This window comes from Populus alba, chromosome 7 (assembly GCF_005239225.2).
Source record: "Populus alba chromosome 7, ASM523922v2, whole genome shotgun sequence".
Lineage (NCBI taxonomy): Eukaryota > Viridiplantae > Streptophyta > Magnoliopsida > Malpighiales > Salicaceae > Populus > Populus alba.
In genome coordinates this window covers 14,026,226-14,047,775 of record NC_133290.1, presented here as the reverse complement: position 1 = coordinate 14,047,775, position 21,550 = coordinate 14,026,226, and the positions used below count along the sequence as shown (strand labels likewise).

Genomic DNA, 21,550 nt, shown 5'->3' with positions numbered 1-21,550 from the left:
TCCCTGTGATCGATTTCTTCTAGGTAAAATGAAGTTCATATATATATATATATATATATATATGTATGTATATATGTATGTATGTATATATATATGTATGTATGTATATATGTATGTATGTATATATATATATGTATATATGTATGTATGTATATATATATATGTATGTATGTATGTATGTATGTATGTATGTAGACAGGACAGGGTCAATGGTGTGTTGCCCGTGAGAGATGCGGTGCCGTGCAGAAACGTGGATGATGACGCGGAGGCGTGACGACTGTAGGCTTACTTAGGAAGTATCTTGTTTCTTGTTTTTAAATAATTTTTTTTATTTATAAATATATTAAAATAATTTTTTTATTTTTTAAAATTTATTTTACATATTAGTAAGTTAAAACGATTAGAAAATATTAAAAAATAATTTGAAACAGATAAAAAAATTTAAAAGTTTTCAAAAACATTTTAAGACACGAGAGCGAAAAAACATTTTTAGTATATATATATATATATATATATATATATATATATATATATATTATTTATTTACGTGGGTGTCCGGGCCAGCTTGCGCTCACCACAACTAATCTCATGGCTCACTGAATATCATGCAAACCCAGTGAGCATGTAAGGTACCGCGGGGGTGACAGACATGCACGTTGAGGTTTGAACTCAGGATGCAGAGGAAATGAACAGTTCCCTTCAACCGCTAGGCCAATACCTCAAGTGTAACGTTTTTAGTATATTTTTGCATTTCAACCTTTATGTGTGCATGTTTCAAGTATATTTGATTAGAAAATATATTAAATTGATATTTTTATATATTTTTTAATATATATATATATATGTTGAAATGTTATATATATATTAAAAAATTATTTTAATTTATTTTTAAATAAAAAATACTTTTAAAAAATATCATAACATCATAATACAAAACATACTTATCATTTACTAAATAGTAGTAAGTAGCATGAAAGGATATCACTTTTTAGGATTTAGGAGTGTAATTTTATTATCCTTGAGAAAATGATTTTCATGATATAGAGTTTTGAAAAAAAATACAAAAGGAAGAAAATTGTAGTGAATTTGATTATTATTATTATTATTATTTTGTAGAATTAATAGTAATTTTACCTTTTACGATAAAAATGTTTCTAGCATTTTAATGTTTTTGGAAAACTCAAATTTTATCTACGAGTTATATTTGGTTATAAACTTATAAACTTTGCCTTTTATTATTTTTAAACGGTAATATAAACAATATTTTTATTTTTAATTAGAAAATAATTGTTAATAAGAGTGTTTTATATTCTAAATAATTATAAGATTAGGATAATATATACACACACACAAACATAAAAGATTCTTAGAACCAAAAATATGTTCTAAACTTTTATATATTAGTCTACTTGGTAATGAATTTACTATTTACTATGCAAAAAAATAATTTATAATTTTTTTAAAAAAAAAATACACTAATTATATCATAAATGGTCTATTTAAAATCTATTAAAAAAAGATTTAGTTTAACATTGATAAACTTAAAATTAATTAGCTCATAAAACTTTTCTAAAGACTTAAATATTAAAAAACATGGACTCAAACAACTTGATTGGTTTCGATTGCTTACGGGCTCAGGCTTAACGTCCAGTGGACTCCACCCCGGCACCCAAGTCCAAATACTAAGTGTAGACCTCACACCCTATAAGCTTAGGTAACACGTCTAGGTAAGCGCCTTTTGTGCTTGGGTAGTAATGTAGCATACCAAAGCTCACACCTAGCATCTTATAGGTTCCAACGCTATGCTTGAGCTAACGTTCAGGGTTTCACTTAGTATAAAAGTAGGCCTTGACCATGTGTTTAAGCCTAGGAACATATCTAGTTATCTTTGAGCTCAATGCATGTCCCAGCTAATGCTAGGCCGAACTATGTGGCCTATGCCCAAGTATTTCTCCATTTTATTAATATTGTGTATGAGATATTTATCCCTTGATAATATTAATATGAGAGACATTTATACTTCATTGATACATGTGTAGGAGATGTCTATACTTCATCAATACATATGTAAATGGATATTTATCTATCATGAAATGTTATCAGGGCAAAATTGCATTCCAACATCTTTTCTCCATTAAAAAAATAAGACTTACATACTTATAAATATCTTATGAATCCTCGAAGTTTAAGGTTTATAATCTCTATTCTCAGTAAAAATATATTCTTAAATTTAAAGCATTTATCATATCAAAACTATCAACAAAAAACTTTTTTTTTAATAATAAATGTTTTTTTTTTATTTATGGTGGTTATTTACTTAAAGATCACTGATTTTATCATTCAATGATCCTAAAATTCCACTTAAAGAAATTGTTTTGTAGGTTACAAGCTTTTTATAACAAACTACAATTATCATAAACGATGTGGAAAATATTATCTTACCAGAATATGTGACTAACTTATAGTCTAAGCGCTAAAAACCCAATTTCTAAACGGTTTGAATTTTAGAACATCATTGAATATGTAAAAAAATTGAAAATGCTTACCAACTTAATATAAATCCTGTGAGTCCTTTTATTCAAAGGAATAGAAAATAACACAATTTTTTATATATAAAAAAACATGAAATAAATAAAAATGTTTGTAATATAAATGAGTTTAGACAATAAATATAGAAATCAAATATGTAATCTCTGAATAAAAAAGTACGAATTAATTAGTGAGACTGATTTATAATTAACTCAACACACTACACAAAGAAAAAAACAGAAGAGCAAACCTCAAAAAGTTAAAATGGAGAAGTGAGAACAAACGAAAGCTCCGATTTAGAAATCAAAATTGTTCATGAGCAAAAGCGATACAAAAAAGATAATTGGGGGACTATTTTGTATCTATGCTAAAAAAATCCAAATTCAAAACCCCAAACACACTCCCACCAAAACCACCACCCCACTCAGCAGCAGGAGCAGCGGAGCTGCAGCAGAAGAAGGAAAAAAAACCCTAAAAAATGTCGAAATTCGAGTACCCTATGCTCTCCCGTACGGACATGATTTCAATCCTTGCAGAGTCACAAATCGCCGCCACAATCGAAACTGACCTGAAAAACCCAACGCCAGATTTCGTCGCCGATATCTACACCCGTCTCTTAGTCTACCTCGATCTTCTTCACGAGTAAGTCTCATCATCTCCTCTCCTTTTATTTTAAATAACAATGATAAATTAATTTTTGCAAGGATTGTTGAATTTTTGCAGGGAAGATGAAGGGCAAGTTGAGTTTGCAGCTTTAGAGCAGCTTGAGAACCCGCATTACCATGTCGGGTCGGCCCGGATTATGAATCTTTATATTAAGGTGAAAGAGGTTATAACAATGCTTCAATGTCCTGCTGATTTTACTCTCAGAGATCTTTTGAAGCCTCAAGGAGACCGCACTCAGTTTTTTCTAAGTGCCATTCTCAATTTCTGTCTTCATAAAGACTCGAAAATGAATGAATTGAGGCCGATTGGTGAGGAACTTACGCTTCTTGACGAGCAGCGAAGAGGCTTGGAGGATAAGATTTCCCAGGTTGGGTAGTTATGATATTTTTATAGGAGGAGGTTGTAATTATTATTAAATTTTTTTTTAAAGAGAATGTTTATGTTTTTTTTGGGGTCGTGTAGTTGAATGCGGAGATCGCGGAGTATAATGATGCGAGGGAGAGAGAATTACCGCTTGCTCACGAGGTTGATGGCAAAGTTAAAGAATTGCGACAAAAGATTGCCGACCTCAACAACCACCAGATGTCCCTGAGAGCTTCGTATAGGAAGTTGAAGGAGAGGAGTTCGGAAATGGATGGGGAGGTAAGGATGTTGAAAGTTGGTTATGTGTTGTTTGTTGATTTTGGTGAATAGATTTTTGTGAATTTAGAAGCTTCTATGCTCTGTGATTGATTGATGGATTGATTTGAGGTTATAATTTAAATATAAAAGTTAACTGTGTCTGGCGGCTAGACATAACCTTTGAAGATTTGAGTTATCTGCGCTTTGTGTGGAACGTTTTAATCTTCTTTTCGATGCACTTTCCCTTACGTTAATACTATCTTGTGCTTCGCCATGATATTATCATGTTATATCACATTGAATGATAACAAAAACATCTTTTTATGTTAATCATGTGGGTTGACACTTTGAACATGTGTACTTACCTTACATATAGTGCATCTTTTGATTTATTATTCGGATTTCGAAGGCCGAGAGGAAAATGATATCATAATACCAGTAAATCTTTTGAACATGTGTGTATATATAGGATTACCTTACAGATAGGTATTTATTCCGAGTGCTTAGTTACAGGGAGTCATCATAGGGGCTGTTGTTGATAGTTAAGCTTTTGTTTTGTTTTTTCAGATTTCAAGGGCCGAGTTTGACCTGGTACAAAGTGTTCAAGAGAATGCGAATTTACGTTCAAAAATTGTTCAATCACCGGATAAATTACAGGTGTATTTTCTTCTTCATATTAAAGTCCACTTATTCAAACACTGGCACTTGAAATGTCCAAAATTTATAATGCATGCTCTAGTGAAGTTTATTTAACTATAGGAGCCACAGTCAACTGTGGAGGGATGGCCTTACTCTACATTATAATGGTGTAAATTAGTAAGGCATGATATGATTCACTGGTTATACAAAATGGCAATCCTTGCCTCGGAGGAATTTGGAGTGGCTTTAGATCATGATTTTGGAATTGATAAAAATAGTTTCCTAAGTCACCAAATATGTGGGAGTAGGTCTATTTCCCTCCAGATAAGTGTGAGTTAAACTGATTTCCCAGGGAAAACTTCTCAAAGGATTAAACTACTGCATGGAGGGGTCTGATTGCAGAAAACCTTGTTGCCATTGTAAAGCATGGTAGACCACGTCACTTCCAGCTCAATGTATTTGCAATCTCTTTGACGAGCTAACTCCAAACCCATAAAAAACACCTGGCAGTTCTGCCCTTATAGCATCTCATTGACCCACATTGGCCACAAACCCAGCCACCCATGCACCATTATAATCATGCAGTAAGCCACCTGCTCCTGCCCTCACCTGGCTAACTTTGCTTGCTCTGTTAGTATTTAGTTTAACCCGTCCTACTTTTATGAGAGTTCCAACCAATAAGCTCCTCCTTTATTTGATTAGATACATGGCCCAGCACGGTGGTTATTTACGCCTCCTCAATCTCATGAACAAATGAGAAAATGTCTTTTCGAAGATTCTTAGTTCCTTTTTTTTTATGCAGCACCCTACACTTTGTCAATGTTGTTTTCATTATTTGCATGCTTTTATTTTCCTTTTGGATCCCTTTTTGACTTGCAAATAACAATCCTTGCATGGGCTAAAAGAGGGCTTTGGAGGAGAAGAAATCAGTTCGAGAAGAGGCAAGGAATGCTGAAAGATTAGCAATGCAGTCCTTTGAGGCTAAGACTGCTGTCCTTGAGGTTTATACAAAGGTAACTAATATGTTACCTTCAGGGGTTGCTAAACTTGGCTAGCCTATTGGAGTTTGCTTATTACATATTTATGAAAATGCAATCTAATTTCATTGCATTATTTTTTATAAATATTTGTTTTCCGAGAAGTTTCTGACTTTCTAATTGTTGATATTGTGAGATTGCTCGAGGTAGACTCTAAAATTTGATATTTCATTTGGATAAATGATTTTGAATGGAATGAGATTTGAGCTCTATAGGCTTTGTTCAACTTCCAAATTATTTATTTCTTTTTCAAATGCTACACGGGATGCGGTTCTTGAAACTATTAGGTTTCAACCATTTATTCCTTTTGGATTTAGCATTACATTTGCTGTTGTCAAATCTATTTTACTTCAATGTTGTTTCCTGTGTCTAGCCTGTTGGATAATCAGCTAAACAATTTTTTACTGGATTCTTATAATCAGCTACACAAAGTTTTACTGATATCTTTAAGTTCTACTCTCAGGCTCTTAGGAAAATGTCAAAGCACTTCGATCAGATGCAGGCAATCCATGAACAAGTGAGCACACGACTACTTTTTTGTCCTCTGCGATTCAGTATTCTGGTCTAACAGCTTCATTTAGAATACTCTATGACCACCAAGAGGAAAATGATATCTTATTATAATATCAATAAACACCTAATCACGCAGATTGCTTTTTATTTTCTTTTAGCGCCCCATATAGGCTTTTGAGTGCTATCTGTTTATAGTATTAATTTATGGTGCAACGCAACAGGCTCTGCATATTCCAAAAGCATACTATCTGTTTAGTTAGGCAATGACTGAATGTAATTCCCGAATCCTCAGGATGTAATTTCCAATTTTGATAGGTAAATTCTGCCAAATCCATCGAAAAAGACTATAAGGCTTTAAAAGCTAAGCTCAGTGACGATGGACTGATGGATAAGTCACTTGATGCCAAACTGGTTGAACTACAAATGAAAGGTAAATTCTTATGAAACTTGAGTTAATTTGGTGTCTTTATATTTGAATGAATGCTTTGGAGCTGATAGATAGCATATTCTGCCTTTCCCAGCACAACAGTTGAATGAGTTAAAAAAGCTGTTAGAGAAAGAAAGAGCTATGAAGTGTGAGGAAGCTACTAAAGAATATAATACTATTAAGTCGGAGGTGGAATCCAAGAGGCATGATCTAGAAGCAAGACAGAGGAGGGTTGAAGCTGTATTGTCAGAGGTACATTTATACATAATGCTAAACCAACACATATTGATCTGAAGTAGTTCGATATTACCTAAGTTTCTTTTGTTCCATTAATAGGTGGATGCCATAACTTCAAAGACTAACATGGTAAATGAATCTGGTGCCGCTAAAGTTCAAAAGCTAGTTAGCAAACGTGAAGAGATTGCTGAACAGGTGAACTGCCTTTGATTCCATTGATGAATTTCTGTGTGCTTGCTTGTTATCGAATTAATATGAACAATTTTCTCAAATTGACTAGGAACTGATTTCTTTTTGTGATTGCTAAACTGAATTTGTGTCTATGCTTTTGCTCGGTTGGATGCAGTTTAAAAAATACAAGAACTCCATAGAGCCTTTGCTGCAGTGTGCTAACAGTTGAAGTTGAAATGGCTGTGCTCATAAGAGCAGCTTGCTTGTACTAAATGAAGTCTGAGGTTTGCTATTCTCTATTAAGGTCAATTCGTGTAAAGAGTGTTTTAGTGTTGCTTTTGTCAGTGTTGTTGCCAGTGATTTATGCCATGCTCAGTCTAGATTTCGAGCTACTTCTCTTGTAGAATCCGCTTCTGTGAGTGAGAGCAAGATTTCTTGCTTGAGTTTCAAGTTTGTTTTTTAGCTGAATCTGGTTCTAGGGCTGGCGACGGTGTATTGGTGTTTGTAGTATCATAGTAGATGCCTGTTTTTGCCCAAAGTTTCTGCTTTGCGTTTATGGGCTGCCAAGATTTTTGGTGATGTTTTCTTTTGGGTTCATAGCAACCTACTTGCAAAGCTTTCTGTAAAAGTCCTATTTTCCTTATTCATCTAATGATCTCATTAACTAAAAATAAAATAAAATAAAATAAAATCTGACTTTCAAAGGAACACTATGGGCTGGCCTGATAGACACGAGTGCTTTGTGATTCCAAGCAAACATGAAGCAATTAGGGTTAGTTCTTTATCCATGGAATAAAATTTAAGCAGCAGTGTCGTGATGGTGAAGAAGCAGGAGGGTATTTGTCTTGAGGACCAAATGTCGATTTTCCAAGATTAAGTTTCTGGATGGACCAAATCTATTCATGGATTTGAACTTAACCAAAAATATAAACTCATTTACTATTTGAGTAAGACAACACGAGTGATCTTTTTTGGTTGTCAAGAGCAGGCAATTTCATGTTTGCATCCCTATAAAAATTCCCTTTAGCATGAATCAAGATAAGATTTAAAATATTCATGGAATTAGTTTTTAGGCGTGTGCTGCCTTCAGTTTTGGTAAATATTATTATATTAATTACTCTATTCATCAATTATATTTTTTTAAAAAATCTACAACTTCAAATATTTAAAAAATGAATTGTTCAAAATCTTTTATTTCTAATAGCTAAATAATATTATAGAAATGAAGAAAGTCTATTTTGTTTTTCAGATTTAGAGGGATTGTTGAGTAATATGTTCATGTTTTTTGTTTTCGTTTTGCATTGCATTGAATATACTATAAAATCAAAACCCATAATCTAAAAACTATGTAAATAAAGAAATTTCTTTTCTATGGTGGATTGAGGGAAAAAAGGGGATTATATGGTGTTTTGATGTACATCTAAAATCAAAGGTTATTCTATAATTGTGTTGGCATAAAAATAAAAATAAAATAGTGCTATAAAAAGAGAAATTATATATAAAAAAGCCTATCAAATATGTTATATGGAAAACACAAGATTAAATATTACAAAAAAAAAATAATACAGAAAAAATAGCATAGTTAAAAAAATGAAAAGAATATCATATAAATAATTTAAAGATATTATAATCTATTTAAAAGCATTATAATTAATCAAATGGAATTTATGTTTTTATTTATACATAGTTATACGTTACAAATAAATAGATCAAAGAAAATTATTAAGAGTGTGTTTGTTTCTATGTTTAAAAAATATTTTATTTTAAATTATTTTTATATGATTTTAGATCATCAAAATTTATTAATATTAAAAATAAAATTTTAAAAAATTAAAATTTATTTTAATATATATATGTAAACCGTTTTCAACAATCCAAAACTGGACCTAAAAGGTTAGGACCACTATTATACAGTAATGCACTCTTGCGTTTAGGTTTGTAAATTGTTGGCAGGGGTGAGGGGTTATAGGCAGAATTATTAATATCCTAAAAGTGTTTTGAAATTATTTATTTATTTATTTTAAATTAATATATTTTTTGATATTTTTAAATTGTTTAGATGTGATAATATCAAAACTAAATTTTAAAAAATAAAATAAATATTATTTTAATGCATTTTTAAATAAAAAACACTTTAAAAAAGTAATAGCTACTATAATACTAAATCAGCTTTAAATATATCCCAAATCTATTAATAAACATGGTAAATTTACTAGTGAAAATATAACTCAAGCTAAATTTTAAATTAAACTATATAAAAATTATTTTTTTTATTGATTAATCCTTAACTTTGTTAAATTCCAGTCAAAACTGCGTTTGATATTTTTTTTTAAACATTGTTAGTCTTTTTTATTTTTTTAAAATAATATTATTTTATATTAATTTAGATTAACCCACATAAATATTGAACCGTAGCTTGGTTGGATTAGGGTCCAATAATTTTGCTGTGGGAGTGCTTGATATGATATGATAAGATAAGATAAGATAAGATAGCTGATAATAATATATTGGGAAATGGGAAATTCAGTTGGAAGGACATGCATGTTTTTGTTTATCTAAATCAAATACCTTTTTGACTTGTCCCTTAATGATAACCGGCAACCTATGTACACTTGCACACTAGATTTCATGTTCCTGCAATGCCGTTAACTTGTGATATGTTTATATGAATTTATAAAAAAATTTATAAAATTAAAATTTTAATCAGTTTAATATAAAAATATAAAATCGATAAAAAATATATTTTTCAAAAAAATCATAAAAAAATCATATAAAAAAATATTATAGCAATTTATATATTTTTTTTAAAAAATTACATAATTAAATTCTGAAAAAAATAATAATAATAAAAAAAAATCAATTTTGGGAAAAAATATATGTAAAACAAAAAAAATATTAAAAAAACAAACATGCGGGATACTTTTCCCCTGTGTTATAGAGTATTGACTAATTAATTAATTAGTTAATATATGACGTCCAGATTCTGCTGTCCAAAAAGTCTACATATGTCATAACTTTGAAGTTCAAAGAAAGATTCATTCATTTCACTTTTGTTCTTGCTTTTGTGGCAGTGAAACAAGAAAAAAATGGTGTCCCAAACTGTTGATCTTTTGAAAAATGAACTGCCTCTCGAGCAGGAGTCTGTGGGTTTGCCCGAAGATGTTGTGAATGGTCTTGTTCTTGTGGATATCATCAATGGTTTTTGCTCTGTTGGTGCTGGAAATCTGGTAACTGAATCTCTCCATTCTTGACTATTACATGTTCTCATGGCTCTATAATTAGGTGCCTTGTTTCATTTTTTCTTGCTGTGTGTGCTTAAACTAGACTATGTATACATTAAAACCTTTCTTGCTGTAAACCTACCAAGGGAAGCCAATATACTATGCCCTTATCCTATTTTTTCCCACTGAATAAATACCAATTTATAGCATTAATGACAGTTGGAAGTTGAAACTATACAATCAAATCAAGAAAGATGAAATTCATGTTATGGAATTTTGTTGGTTAGAATGCATGGATCCATCCTTTTTATCAGACCTTTTGTGTAATACGAGGGTTATGCCTGTGATTGTCCATAATATGGTCTGCACTCCATATATTTGTTCTTGAACACCAAAGAAGATAAAATCCCTTGAATGTGGAATTCAGTTTCTGTGCTGGTAGTTGATAAAAACTTGCTGTCTCAAAGCATAGATGTTTTGAAAAATGAGCTTCCATTCGAGCAAGAGTCTGGTTTTGCCAGGGGATGATGTAGCTGGTCTTGCTCTTGTGGATGTCATCAATGGCTTTTGCAGTACTGATGCTGGAAATCTGGTAGTTTAAACATTTTTAATCCTAACTACTCCACATGACTGTATATAACCAATAGCTATTTACTTTTTTAGCTCTTTCATGCTCAGTGTTACATATCTGGTTTACAGGCTCCGAGAGAACCCAACAGGCAGATTACAGGAATGATCAATGAATCAGCAAGGCTGGCCAGGTTGTTCTGTGACAAGAAACTGCCTGTTCTGGCATTCCTTGATTCTCATCAACCTAACAAGCCCGAGGAACCATACCCCCCTCATTGTATTGCTGGCACGGATGAATCCAAGCTGGTTCCTGGTATTTAGTTTCTCTTAATACGTTTTCTTTCCAATAATCAAGAATTAATTTCTACGAGCATCTGCTTTCCTCTAGATCCTTGGAAAAGAGGGCAATTGACAAGGTGATATAGTTCTGAAGTTATGTATGCTGCTTTGTTCCATAAAATGCAGCACTGCAATGGATAGAGAATGAGCCAAATGTTACAATCCGACGCAAAGATTGCTTTGATGGATTCTTGGGCTCAATCGAGGATGATGGCTCCAATGTTTTCGTAGATTGGGTGAAGAACAATCATATAAAAGCTGTAAGTCCACTACAAGTCATGATATAGTTCACAAGTTCACTATAAAGGGAACCTGTGGCCATCATTCTTGCATGTTTTTAATCACAATGACGCAAACAAAAGCTTAAAAAAGATCGTATGCAACTTATGTGATCTGTTGAATGCAGATATTGGTGGTGGGCATATGCACAGACATCTGTGTGCTGGATTTTGTCTGTTCAACAATATCTGCCAGAAACCGTGGATTTCTAGCCCCTCTGGAGGATGTAATAGTGTATTCCCGTGGCTGTGCTACCTTCGATGTTCCTCTTCATGTTGCAAGAAACACCAAAGGTGCCCTATCTCATCCCCAGGTAACGAGCATCTAGTTTCACCATCAAAGAGACTTGAACACTCCATTAATATAGAAGAAACCACCCACCAGTCCTCACTCTCAAATCTTTACTTTTTTATTTTATTTTTTATGGTTTATCTTTGCAGGAGCTGATGCATCATATGGGCCTTTACATGGCAAAGGAAAGGGGAGCCATAATAGCAAATGAGGTGTCACTGGTTACACCAAAGAAACCATGAATCCCATCACCTCACCTCTAGTTAGCAACAATGGAGGTGGTGTTCGGAGCCTGTACATTCTCATGTGATTAGCTATTAGCAGACCATGCCTGTATTTCTTCTGCACAATATAATAATGCATGTACCTAAAGACTTTTTCTGCTCCGGAACAGACGCGTAAGCTCTTTAATAATAAATGGTGAAAATACTTTTTAAAAGTGTTTTTTTTTTGCTTGAAAATTTATTAAATTATTTTTTAAAACTTTTAATACCAGCCAATTAAAATAAAAAAAACATTAATTTAATGTAAAAACAGAAACATGCCTTTAATCATAAAAAAAAGTCCCAAACGCAATAATTTTCCTACCCTTCAGAATTCCATGCAAATTCAAGTTGCTACTCAACAGAGCTCTCCCTGATTTTCCAGGGGTTTCAGAATTCTTTACCATTACCCTTGTAAGCAGCTAGGGCGAGTATATATTTTTATAAACTAACCTTAATTTAAAATAATTTTTTTCAAATCATAACCACAATAGCTATCACAATATTAAAAAAAAAAAAATGGAACACAGCTTGAGAAAAAACACATATCAGATGCAGCAACAAGCACCAGTATTATCTCGTAAGAAAGCTGCCTCCAGGCGATGCTCTTGTTCTAATGCTCTCTGAATCAGGCCCCCCAAGAAAACAAGAAGACTGGTTAACAGAAGAAATTTCAGCATTTTACTCCTTACGAAAACCAGAGTTACAAGTTGAATTACTCACATTCAGCAGCGACATCACTCTGCCAACAGTATCATTTGTTGCTACAGCTGCAATTGCCACTTTAAGCCTAACAGCACCTTCATAATCCTCTCTGTTTACAGCATTGCCTAATTGCAACTGCAAGGCAGGAGAGAATTTTTCAGCATTTAAAAGAAAAATCTTAATCTATATAAAGTTGCGTTCCCTCCATCACAGTTTGCTTGCTAATCACACAAAACAGCAAGAACTACCGTCAGTTTATGTTTTTCGCTTGCCAAATCTTTTTATTTCCCATTTGGATCATAGAAATTTTGAAAAAGAATTGAAAAGGTCAAGTGTAAAGTTCTGATCTTTTCAAAAATCCAATGTTTCAACCTTTCTAATTTGAAGTATCAGTACCTTCTAATGCATTCCAGGAAAATCAGAGGGCACCTACATTTCCAGCAAGCACAGATTCCCCTAAATCCAACACACTGCACTTCCCAGTCTCAAAGATCCCTTCTTTTCACAATTCCCAACCACAATTCACACCAATAAAAACATCAGCACATGCACATATGCAATACAACAAGTCAATCAGATATCACTTTCATATAACCAAGTTGAACACAAAGTTTCTATTTTCCCAATTCAAAAAATAAACTACATAGCCTGAAAAAAGAGAGTAATGCTTTACTTCCTAATCCCAAATTTCCCATCTTCACACAGTTCTTAACCATAATTCTCAACCAAAAACACCAAAACATGCATGCACACTCACACAAGGTGATGGGATTAATTATAATTTTCACTTGAAGATAAATTAAAATGATTTTTAATTTTTTTTTTTATATAATATTTTATTAAAAAATACTAAAAAAAATTAAATTGTCTTTTTTTCAAGTGATATATACTTTTAAAACTTATTTAAAAATATGAGTTACTATACTCCCAAACACTCATTTGAAAACTAAAGAAACTATTTGTAACTTTAGATTTATTTTCTTTAATTTTCTTCTTTATGCATAAAAACAAAGCATCACTAAATATAAAGTTAAATAAAAATTTATTAAACCTGATTTGATGTATAGATTAACTTGAAAAATCAAAGACATAAAACATAATTTAGATTAAGTTTTTAATTAAATCTAATAAAATATTGACATAACTAAATCTATTAAGTCTGATCGAGTTTTTAATTTTTTAATTATTAGTTACCTTGGTTATATTCAATTGATTTGATAATATTGGATCAATCTTTTGTAAGAAAAAAATAAAATAAAATGCTGTTATTTTCATAAAATTAATTGAATTGACTCAACTATCCAAACCCTTGTCAGATCCGACAGTCTTGAGAGGTAGAACACAGGCATTAAACTAAGAAAAGGTCGATTGGTACAAAACCAAGTTCTTTGAAAGGAGAGCTCAACGAATCAGTTCTTATTTATATAATAACGTAGATCAATACAAGGCACATGATATTTGACTATTGTTTAAACTTGATCATGATTCTTCAATCACGAGAGAGAAAGCATCCTTTCAGTCATTTGAAAGCATAGTTTTAGTATCAGGCTTGGTGGCCGGTCTGTTTAAGATTTGGATTCCAGATCTTGATTAGTTACTAGATTTGTCGAGTTAATTTTTTTAAATTAAAATAATATTATTTTAGTAAATAAAAAATATAATATTATTTTAGTAAATAAAAAACAAAAAAATATTAATATATTTAAATTAGATCTTGAACTGGGTCAACCCACCAGATCAACTAGGATTTTTTTTTTTTTTTTTCTTAAACCTGGACCAATCTACATAGCCAACCTGCAGAGCCAGACCAGACCGAGTTTCAAAACTACTTTTGAAAACACCAGTCAACAATTAAACGATTTTTTTTCATAATCCCAACTCATTTGATTGTCTATTCACAGCCATTTATGAGCAATCTCAGCCATTCATGCTGGTTATTCTTCTCATCATCAGTCCCATAAGGGTCTGTTCAACTTCTTTTATTGTCATTCAATCCTCAGTTCATCAACAGATAAAAGGTGTATGAATATTTACAAACATGAATTCTTTATTTCAGATGATGATTCAAGATACAATCCAGCGACAGCTTGTATTTTTCACAGATTGCAAGTTTCAACTCCTGAGAGTTACAGAGACTTCTTATGTAACAGGGGATCGGAGATGACTTGGGGCTCGAAGTCTGGCTTCAAGTAACAGGCAAGCAAGTCAGCGTATAACTCATACCGAGCAGTCATCCGAAATCCCCACTTGTCTTTCAGCTGCCTACAGAGGTTTAGATCCATGTCTGAGATCAATAATCCATCCTTGTAACGTGAGAGGGAGGGTGTGCAGGAAGCATCTGGAGCTGAAAAATGACTAGACCCGTAGAAATGCCCAAAATCTGCATGTTGTGGCTTCCCATCGCCAGAAGTAAATGGATTAGGGAATGTCTCAGTTCCAACGCGATTGATTGACCCAACAAAGTAGCTGTTTGCTATGGCAGCATTACGAGCCTGCAAAACCATCAGTCGTATGTCAGTGACCAGTGATAAGCAACATGTTGACTTTTGGAAGTTCAATTTGTCCAACAAGAACAAAAACTCGAACTATTGCACACATTCTAAGCATGAAACACAGCAAACTGGTATTAACCTCAATAGGCCACATTGGTTCGCTGAGTTCACCAACAGTTGCAGAAGGATTGAAAACAATCTCTGCACCATTCAGGCCAAATGCTAACCAATTCAATGGATGGTGCCTCCCATAACATATATTGACAGCAATCTTTCCATAAGCCGTCTCAAACACAGGATGCCCGGTATTTCCTTCCATGTAATACGTGCTTTCATTGAAATCACCGACTCTAGGTATATGGTTCTGTAAAATGCAAAATCATAATGTTTTGAAAAGGAACAGCAGGAACAACATAACACAGAAACAAATAGCATGAGAATTACCTTCCGATGCTTGCCAATTATGTTTCCATGATTTCCAATTATAATAGCAGTGTTCCAGAGAGTCTCTCCATGATTAACATCTCTCTCAAGAATTGGATTTATAATGACCATGTTGTATTTCCGTGCATGTTCCTGAAGAAACTGTGTTGATTCCCCATCAACAGGCTCTGCAAATTCACACCACCTCTTCTCCCGGGTACAAAATGCAAATGGCATCATCCATGCTTCCTGGGTTATAATTATAAGAGCAATAACATCATATTTTTCAGAATGCAACGGACAATAATCATCAAAATCAGTTTAAACCTCATGTCTCAGCTTACCTGTAAGCATAATATGTTGACTCCTGAAGCACCTGCAGAATCAATGATTGGCTTCAATTTCTGAAAGATAGCTCTTTTTTGGTCCAATAAGGGGGCAGTTGTTGGAAGAGCTACAGAGTTCTGAATGAGACCCACCCTGACTACTCGAGGTTCTCGCACCAACTCCTTGTCAGCATCAAAGGAAAAGGCCTGAAAATTTTAATGATTTAAGTTTCAGAAAAATCAATAACCTAGTATCAAAGATTTAAAGGTTCCGTCTTAGAATGGGAAGAAAACTTAAGTGACAGTTCAAGCATTGAACTGATCATCTGTCCCATCCAAACAAGTGAGGCCTATAATTAGTGTTAGCTCCAAATTACCAGCACGACCATTTCTAGCACGTTGTTTAGGACCAAGAACTAAATTATCTGTTCTAACCATCTACGTAATGCCCAAAGACAAATTATTTATATATATTGAACAGGGAACTTAATTCTTCAAAAAGATTCAGCATTAAATGCTACAACAAAAGGTGGGACAAGCACCTACCTGGAGGTCAAAATCATGTTTCGAAGAGAGGGCTTTTGCAGATTCCGGGAGAGCAATAAGCTCTAGAGGTTTTCCGCAATTCAGTCCAATAAGCAAGCGACTGACTTCCTGAAACATATGTACCAAACATCATAAGATTTCCAGTCAACCTTAATGATTCACAAGTTTCTTACAATTAGTCAGTAAATCAACATGGAATTCAAATGTAATCAAACCCTATAAAATCACAACATTAAAAATCACACAAGTGACAGAACTCATCCCATCTCCAGCAAAAGAGGTAAATCCCCTACTATAGCCATAAAGTTTTCTTTGCAGCTACAGACTCAGTTAAACAGAAAAATAAACAGTCCTACAAAACAACTAAATAAAATCAGTGAAAGATGAGAGATTTATTTGTCTCACCCATCAAAATTTTCTAATCCACCAAAGATATAACCACCCCAGATAGGCTAATCAGTAAACTAACCCATCAAAATTTGCTCAAACTTCAATAAGAAAACACACACACACACACAAAAAAAAAAACAGAGAAAGGAAAAGTTACCTTGTATAGATGAGGCTTGAGATTGACACTTAGAAGGTGGTGAAGGGACTCATACCCACAAATTGAACCATCTTTTGTACTTGAGCTCTCTTCCAAATTGCCATTTTTTGCTGCAATATCTTCTTCAATTTTGTCCATCTTGATGATGTTTTTCTTTGTGATTATGTGGCTGTGGAAATAGAGTTCTTACGGAACATGCAATTAGGCATGTATTTATGACTCAGACAGAGGAAATTGTGGATTGCTTTTAAATATTAAAGCCTTTGTTAGCTAAGGTTTGATTGGATTTTTGGAAGACTTGCATGTGGAAGGATTTGTCTGTTTCAAGAAATGATTTGGGCTGGTGAAGAAAAGATGATTTGGTATTGGGAGTAGTGGTGAGCAAACCTCAAATAATCCCACAACTATAAATTAACTCCCAATATAGTATCTAGACTATCAATTTATTCAATTAGGTCCCCATACTATAAAAAAATAAAATAAAAAAGATCTTCTCCTCCTTTTGATAATAAATTACATTTTTTTTTCAAAAATATGTCATTTATACATGTAATTTAAATAAATAAAAAAATGTTTGGACAAGAGAATTTTGTAAAGTGTTGGTTATGTGTAAAATATTTTTCTCTTATTTTTTTTTTTATATTTTCGTTTAAAATTAGAGAAATAAATTAAAGTAAAAAGTTTTACATTCAACTTAAGATTTAAGAATAAGAAGGCATAAAGTATTCTAAGATGGTGGTTGTATAAAAAATACTTTTTTTGATATTTGTTTAAAATCTTCGTTTTCTTGGTTTTTTCCCCTCTAAATCCGGCCCAACATGCCATATGCTCTTCTGTGGATTTTAGCTTCGGCCCAATGTTAATCGGGCCACACAAAGCCCATACAATCCACCGTGAAAATTCCGCGGACACGTGTCAGTTACATCCTTATTGAACCGACACGTGTCGGTCTGCCGCCACATTCCCTTCCTTCCTTGGACAACGGCCGAAAGATAAGAAGAGAATCCCGCTCGAGAACTCGAAGAAACAAAAAAAAAAAAAGCTTATTTTTCTCCATCCACCTAGACACGTTTAGATTCAGCTTCAATGGAGAGAAACGAAGAGACAGTTCCTTTGCCTCCGTCTCCTCGAGAATCGTTAAGCTCATTACGAGCTCGATCTGGACCGGACCTCTTTTTAGTCATTTGTAGGTGTTTCAGCGTTGTGACTGCACTCACCGCCATTCTTTGTATTGCCGTCAACCTTCTCTCCGCCATTCAATCCTTCAAAAACGGGTCTGATGTAAGACTATCTTTATATGTATAGGGGAGCGAGTGTGTGAGGTGTTGATTGCTGACTGGTTGTTGTTTTGTGAAGGTTTTTGATGGAATATTCAGGTGTTATGCGGTGATTATTGCGGTTATCGTGGTGGTTGCCGAGACTGAGTGGGGATTTATCATCAAGTACTGGAAGGTCCCGTAATTTTTTTTTTAGTTTTAATTTTATATTTCGCTCGTGTGTTTAATCTGTGAAAATTGGAGTTTGGTGATGAATATTTTGACCTTTTCACTTGTTTTAATTTATTGAATCGAATCGAATTAATTTATGATTAATTAATTAATTTACTCCATAAATTACCATGCTGGAATTTGTGAAAATGTTAATTGTTTTATTTAATTAATATTCTGCAGGTACTGGAGTATTGGGTTGGCAGGGGCATGCTGCAAATCTTGTAAGTCATTTGTTTCAACGAGGGCGGAAAAATGTGCGCTACACAGGTTTGCGTAGAGTCGTACGGTTTAAGATGGTGGTTTTTCTTTTTGCAGTGTTGCGGTAATGACGAGAGCTTTCCCTGACTATTCTTCAAAGCAGAAGCAGCTTGTTATTCTAGAAAATGTAGCAAGTTATTTGCTCCTTGCTTGTGGTGTAGTTTATGTTGTTTTGGTAAGACGATAGACGGATTGGGGGGGGCTTTGGTTTAAATTGAGTTTGGTTGATTACAGTAACTTACTTCGAAATCCAATGGTGTGTTGCTCTTGAATGTAGGGAATTCTGTGCATTGGGTGTCTCAAACGGGCTCAACAGAAGAAAAAAACTACGAGGGTGCAGGCTATCAAGGATCTGGAGGTGAGCTGTGTATTGCTGTAGCTCTTGAAATGATGATTGGTATTGAGTGTTTATATGAGGTTCCTGTTTTTCATTTTACTCCAAGCCTGTATGTGTATGTTACTCCTCCAAGTTAAGCATTTAAGTTTTATCCGTGCCATCGCTTTTTGGAGGTCAAGGCATGATATGAGATTTTAGCGACAAACAGGACCATGAGTTCTAAGATCCCTACAGGCATCTTTGTTTGTTTACAATGCGTGCAAGAAGAGAAATATATCATAGCTCATGAAATGGTAAGCCAATGTGAGGAAATGGATTGAAATTTCGTGGCGTTTCTAAAAATTGAAGTGCTACAAGCAGTGAGCGCTTGTCACAATAATGCTGTAGAAAGGGTTTTGATATGCCCCAATCAAATCTGTAAGCAAACAGACTTCCATGATCAGTTATGTAAGTCGTCAGGATGTATTAAAATCAGACAAGGGTGAAAATGCAAGGCCTTAAGATTCTCAATCCGATATATATGTGCTTGCACACGGTTTGTTTTTTCTGAGAGTATGCAGTTGGTTTTATTAGGCAAATGATGTTCTTTTGCCAGTCATTTATTGATATCTGTCTATTGTTTTTACAAATATTGATTGTTACTCAGATTTTCCTCTATTAACAAGCTTGGATTAACGATCACAGGAATTAGAGCAGCGGAGGGAGGAACTTGAGCAATCACTTGTGGCAGGAAGGTCTTGAAGCATTTTGTTTCGGTGTTGTAGTTCAGATTACCAAACACTAGGCGAATCTGACGTTTGTATGCTATAGTTGTCTCCAAATCTGATCCTGTTGTTGTTTTTAGAACTGGACAATTCCACATGAGCTTATTTGTAAATTTTATAAAGTATGAGTGCAAAGCCATGTGTGGTTCTTTTCTTTTTTATTTTGTTGTTGTCTGGCGATAGTGACTTCCACTTTGATTTCCGTGTTGTTACTCGGAATGGCTTTTAATAGTACCAGTTGCAGCCTGCGAGCTTCTATGTTTGAGAATTTTTGTTATTCTTCATTTTGTTCTTTGGCAGATGCACTCTTGTAATGTTATCCTTTAAGCATGAGGCCACTTATCCAAAAAGTTCTAACATAATTGTATCCTTAAACTAGAATTTGCAGAGGCTTCTCTTAAACTATTCTCCACGAAACTTCATCAAAGGAACAATGTATCTCATGATTTTTCTACAGAATTTATCAATGTCAACTTCTTTGCTCTGTTTACAAAACTAATCTCCTCTTTAGAAGCCGGAAATTGGTAATTGATGGACTGCTACTTGATGCTGGAGATCCGACGATGTTGAGCAGTGACTGCTAGCCATGGACAGCAACAATGCCTTCTCTACATCTCTAGTGACATGCTGTTTGATCAAAGCAATTGCATATTCCACTAGCTCTGCATCACACGGCAACGAGAGATGTCCATTGCTAGGCAATCCAAACTCCTCTTCTGCCAGTTCAAGTAGCTCTCTCACAATTGCATTGTTAAGATAGTCTACAGGAAGCAAAAACCGTGTCTTATCTGCAGAGTACACAACAAAATGGCCCTTCTCAGCTGTAGATGATGTGCTACAGCTGCTTGTTTCTGTTTGTGGCAGTGTGATTCTTTTTCGCCTTATAACAGCTATCTTCTCGCCAATTTGATAAGCTTCCTGGCACTGATCATCTTGTTGCTCCGAAAGATCTTACTGGTAAAGGAAGAAAGCTTTAGAAATTAGAATGATGAATGCTTGTATTGTGATGAGTAGAAGGCAAAGGAAGGGAGTGTTATATATTACAAATTAGGAAACAGTCCCTTTCCATTGGGAAGCAGAACCATGTGAGGGAGGGGGGGGGGGTTATAAGAGGTGGTTTTTGTGGTGGGCTTGTCGGTTAGTGTGGCAATCAACCAGCGGGGTGGCGAATAGCGGTGGCTAAGTATTTATCCTTCTGTCCAGTAGTTTAACAGCAAAATATAATCAAAGAGTGCTGACTCATGACCGTAGAGACTATGTGAACCACAGAAAGGAAGATAGGTCGGTAAGCAGACCTGAATTTGAATCTGGTTCCGGTGGCTGGGCATGTTTACTTGCGTCCGGCAATCAACCCCACAAGGTGGAGCATAGCAGTGGTTTTAAGTCTGCATTCTGTCCTGTAGTTTAACAGCAGATATAAACAAAGAATGATGACTCATGACTGTAGGTCACGACAAACTCTGTAAACCACAAAAATGAATATCAATCGATAAGCAGACATGAATATGGCTCTTTTTTTTTCTTTTTTTTTTAATTTTATTGATACTTTTCCGTTGGACATTGTTATTTATTTCATTTGCTTTTTTCATGGAGCTGTTGGGTTTTATAATTATTTTAATATATTTATTTTTAAAAAAAATATGTTGAAAAATAATTTTATCATAGTCCCAAAATATCCTTTAAATTAATGTTTTTTTTTTTTATTGTTTTTTGATAATTTTAATATGTTGATATATAAAAAAAAATAAAAAAAATTATTTTGATGTATTTTTAAATAAAAAAATTATTTTAAAATGCACTCAACACCACAATCTCAAACACCCCTAAACATTTTAAACTGCAAATAATGTTTTTTTTTA

The 21,550-nt window shown here is 33.7% G+C and overlaps 4 protein-coding genes across 5 annotated transcripts; 3 read left to right on the top strand and 1 right to left on the bottom strand.

Moving 5' to 3' along the window:
• The first annotated feature begins 2,777 nt into the window (after nucleotides 1-2,777).
• LOC118040317 (kinetochore protein NUF2 homolog) lies at nucleotides 2,778-7,407 on the top strand. Its single transcript, XM_035047216.2, has 10 exons — nucleotides 2,778-3,171; nucleotides 3,253-3,562; nucleotides 3,658-3,837; nucleotides 4,384-4,473; nucleotides 5,361-5,468; nucleotides 5,956-6,009; nucleotides 6,321-6,435; nucleotides 6,527-6,684; nucleotides 6,769-6,864; nucleotides 7,016-7,407. Exons 1-10 carry the CDS (start codon nucleotides 3,008-3,010, stop codon nucleotides 7,067-7,069), a joined length of 1,329 nt encoding a protein of 442 aa, XP_034903107.1. The 5' UTR covers nucleotides 2,778-3,007; the 3' UTR covers nucleotides 7,070-7,407.
• A 2,453-nt stretch (nucleotides 7,408-9,860) lies between these two features.
• Nucleotides 9,861-11,979, top strand: LOC118040318 (nicotinamidase 1). 2 transcript variants are annotated; one of them, XM_035047217.2, is made up of 5 exons: nucleotides 9,861-10,067; nucleotides 10,761-10,944; nucleotides 11,097-11,230; nucleotides 11,377-11,562; nucleotides 11,690-11,979. In XM_035047217.2, the coding sequence occupies exons 1-5, from the start codon at nucleotides 9,927-9,929 to the stop codon at nucleotides 11,780-11,782; spliced, it is 738 nt and encodes a 245-aa protein (XP_034903108.1). In that variant the 5' UTR covers nucleotides 9,861-9,926; the 3' UTR covers nucleotides 11,783-11,979. The 2 variants fall into 2 exon arrangements, with proteins under 2 accessions (XP_034903108.1, XP_034903109.1); XM_035047218.2 differs by lacking the exon at nucleotides 9,861-10,067 and adding an exon at nucleotides 10,148-10,653.
• A 2,558-nt stretch (nucleotides 11,980-14,537) lies between these two features.
• On the bottom strand, nucleotides 14,538-17,194 carry LOC118040319 (beta-ureidopropionase). The gene is made up of 6 exons (XM_035047219.2): nucleotides 16,843-17,194; nucleotides 16,296-16,403; nucleotides 15,768-15,956; nucleotides 15,445-15,672; nucleotides 15,140-15,364; nucleotides 14,538-15,000 (listed from the first exon to the last, which is right to left on the bottom strand). Exons 1-6 carry the CDS (start codon nucleotides 16,978-16,980, stop codon nucleotides 14,635-14,637), a joined length of 1,254 nt encoding a protein of 417 aa, XP_034903110.1. The 5' UTR covers nucleotides 16,981-17,194; the 3' UTR covers nucleotides 14,538-14,634.
• A 642-nt stretch (nucleotides 17,195-17,836) lies between these two features.
• On the top strand, nucleotides 17,837-19,959 carry LOC118040320 (uncharacterized). Its single transcript, XM_035047221.2, has 6 exons — nucleotides 17,837-18,123; nucleotides 18,199-18,294; nucleotides 18,513-18,553; nucleotides 18,648-18,765; nucleotides 18,868-18,948; nucleotides 19,612-19,959. The coding sequence occupies exons 1-6, from the start codon at nucleotides 17,929-17,931 to the stop codon at nucleotides 19,666-19,668; spliced, it is 588 nt and encodes a 195-aa protein (XP_034903112.1). The 5' UTR covers nucleotides 17,837-17,928; the 3' UTR covers nucleotides 19,669-19,959.
• The last annotated feature ends 1,591 nt before the right edge of the window (nucleotides 19,960-21,550 follow it).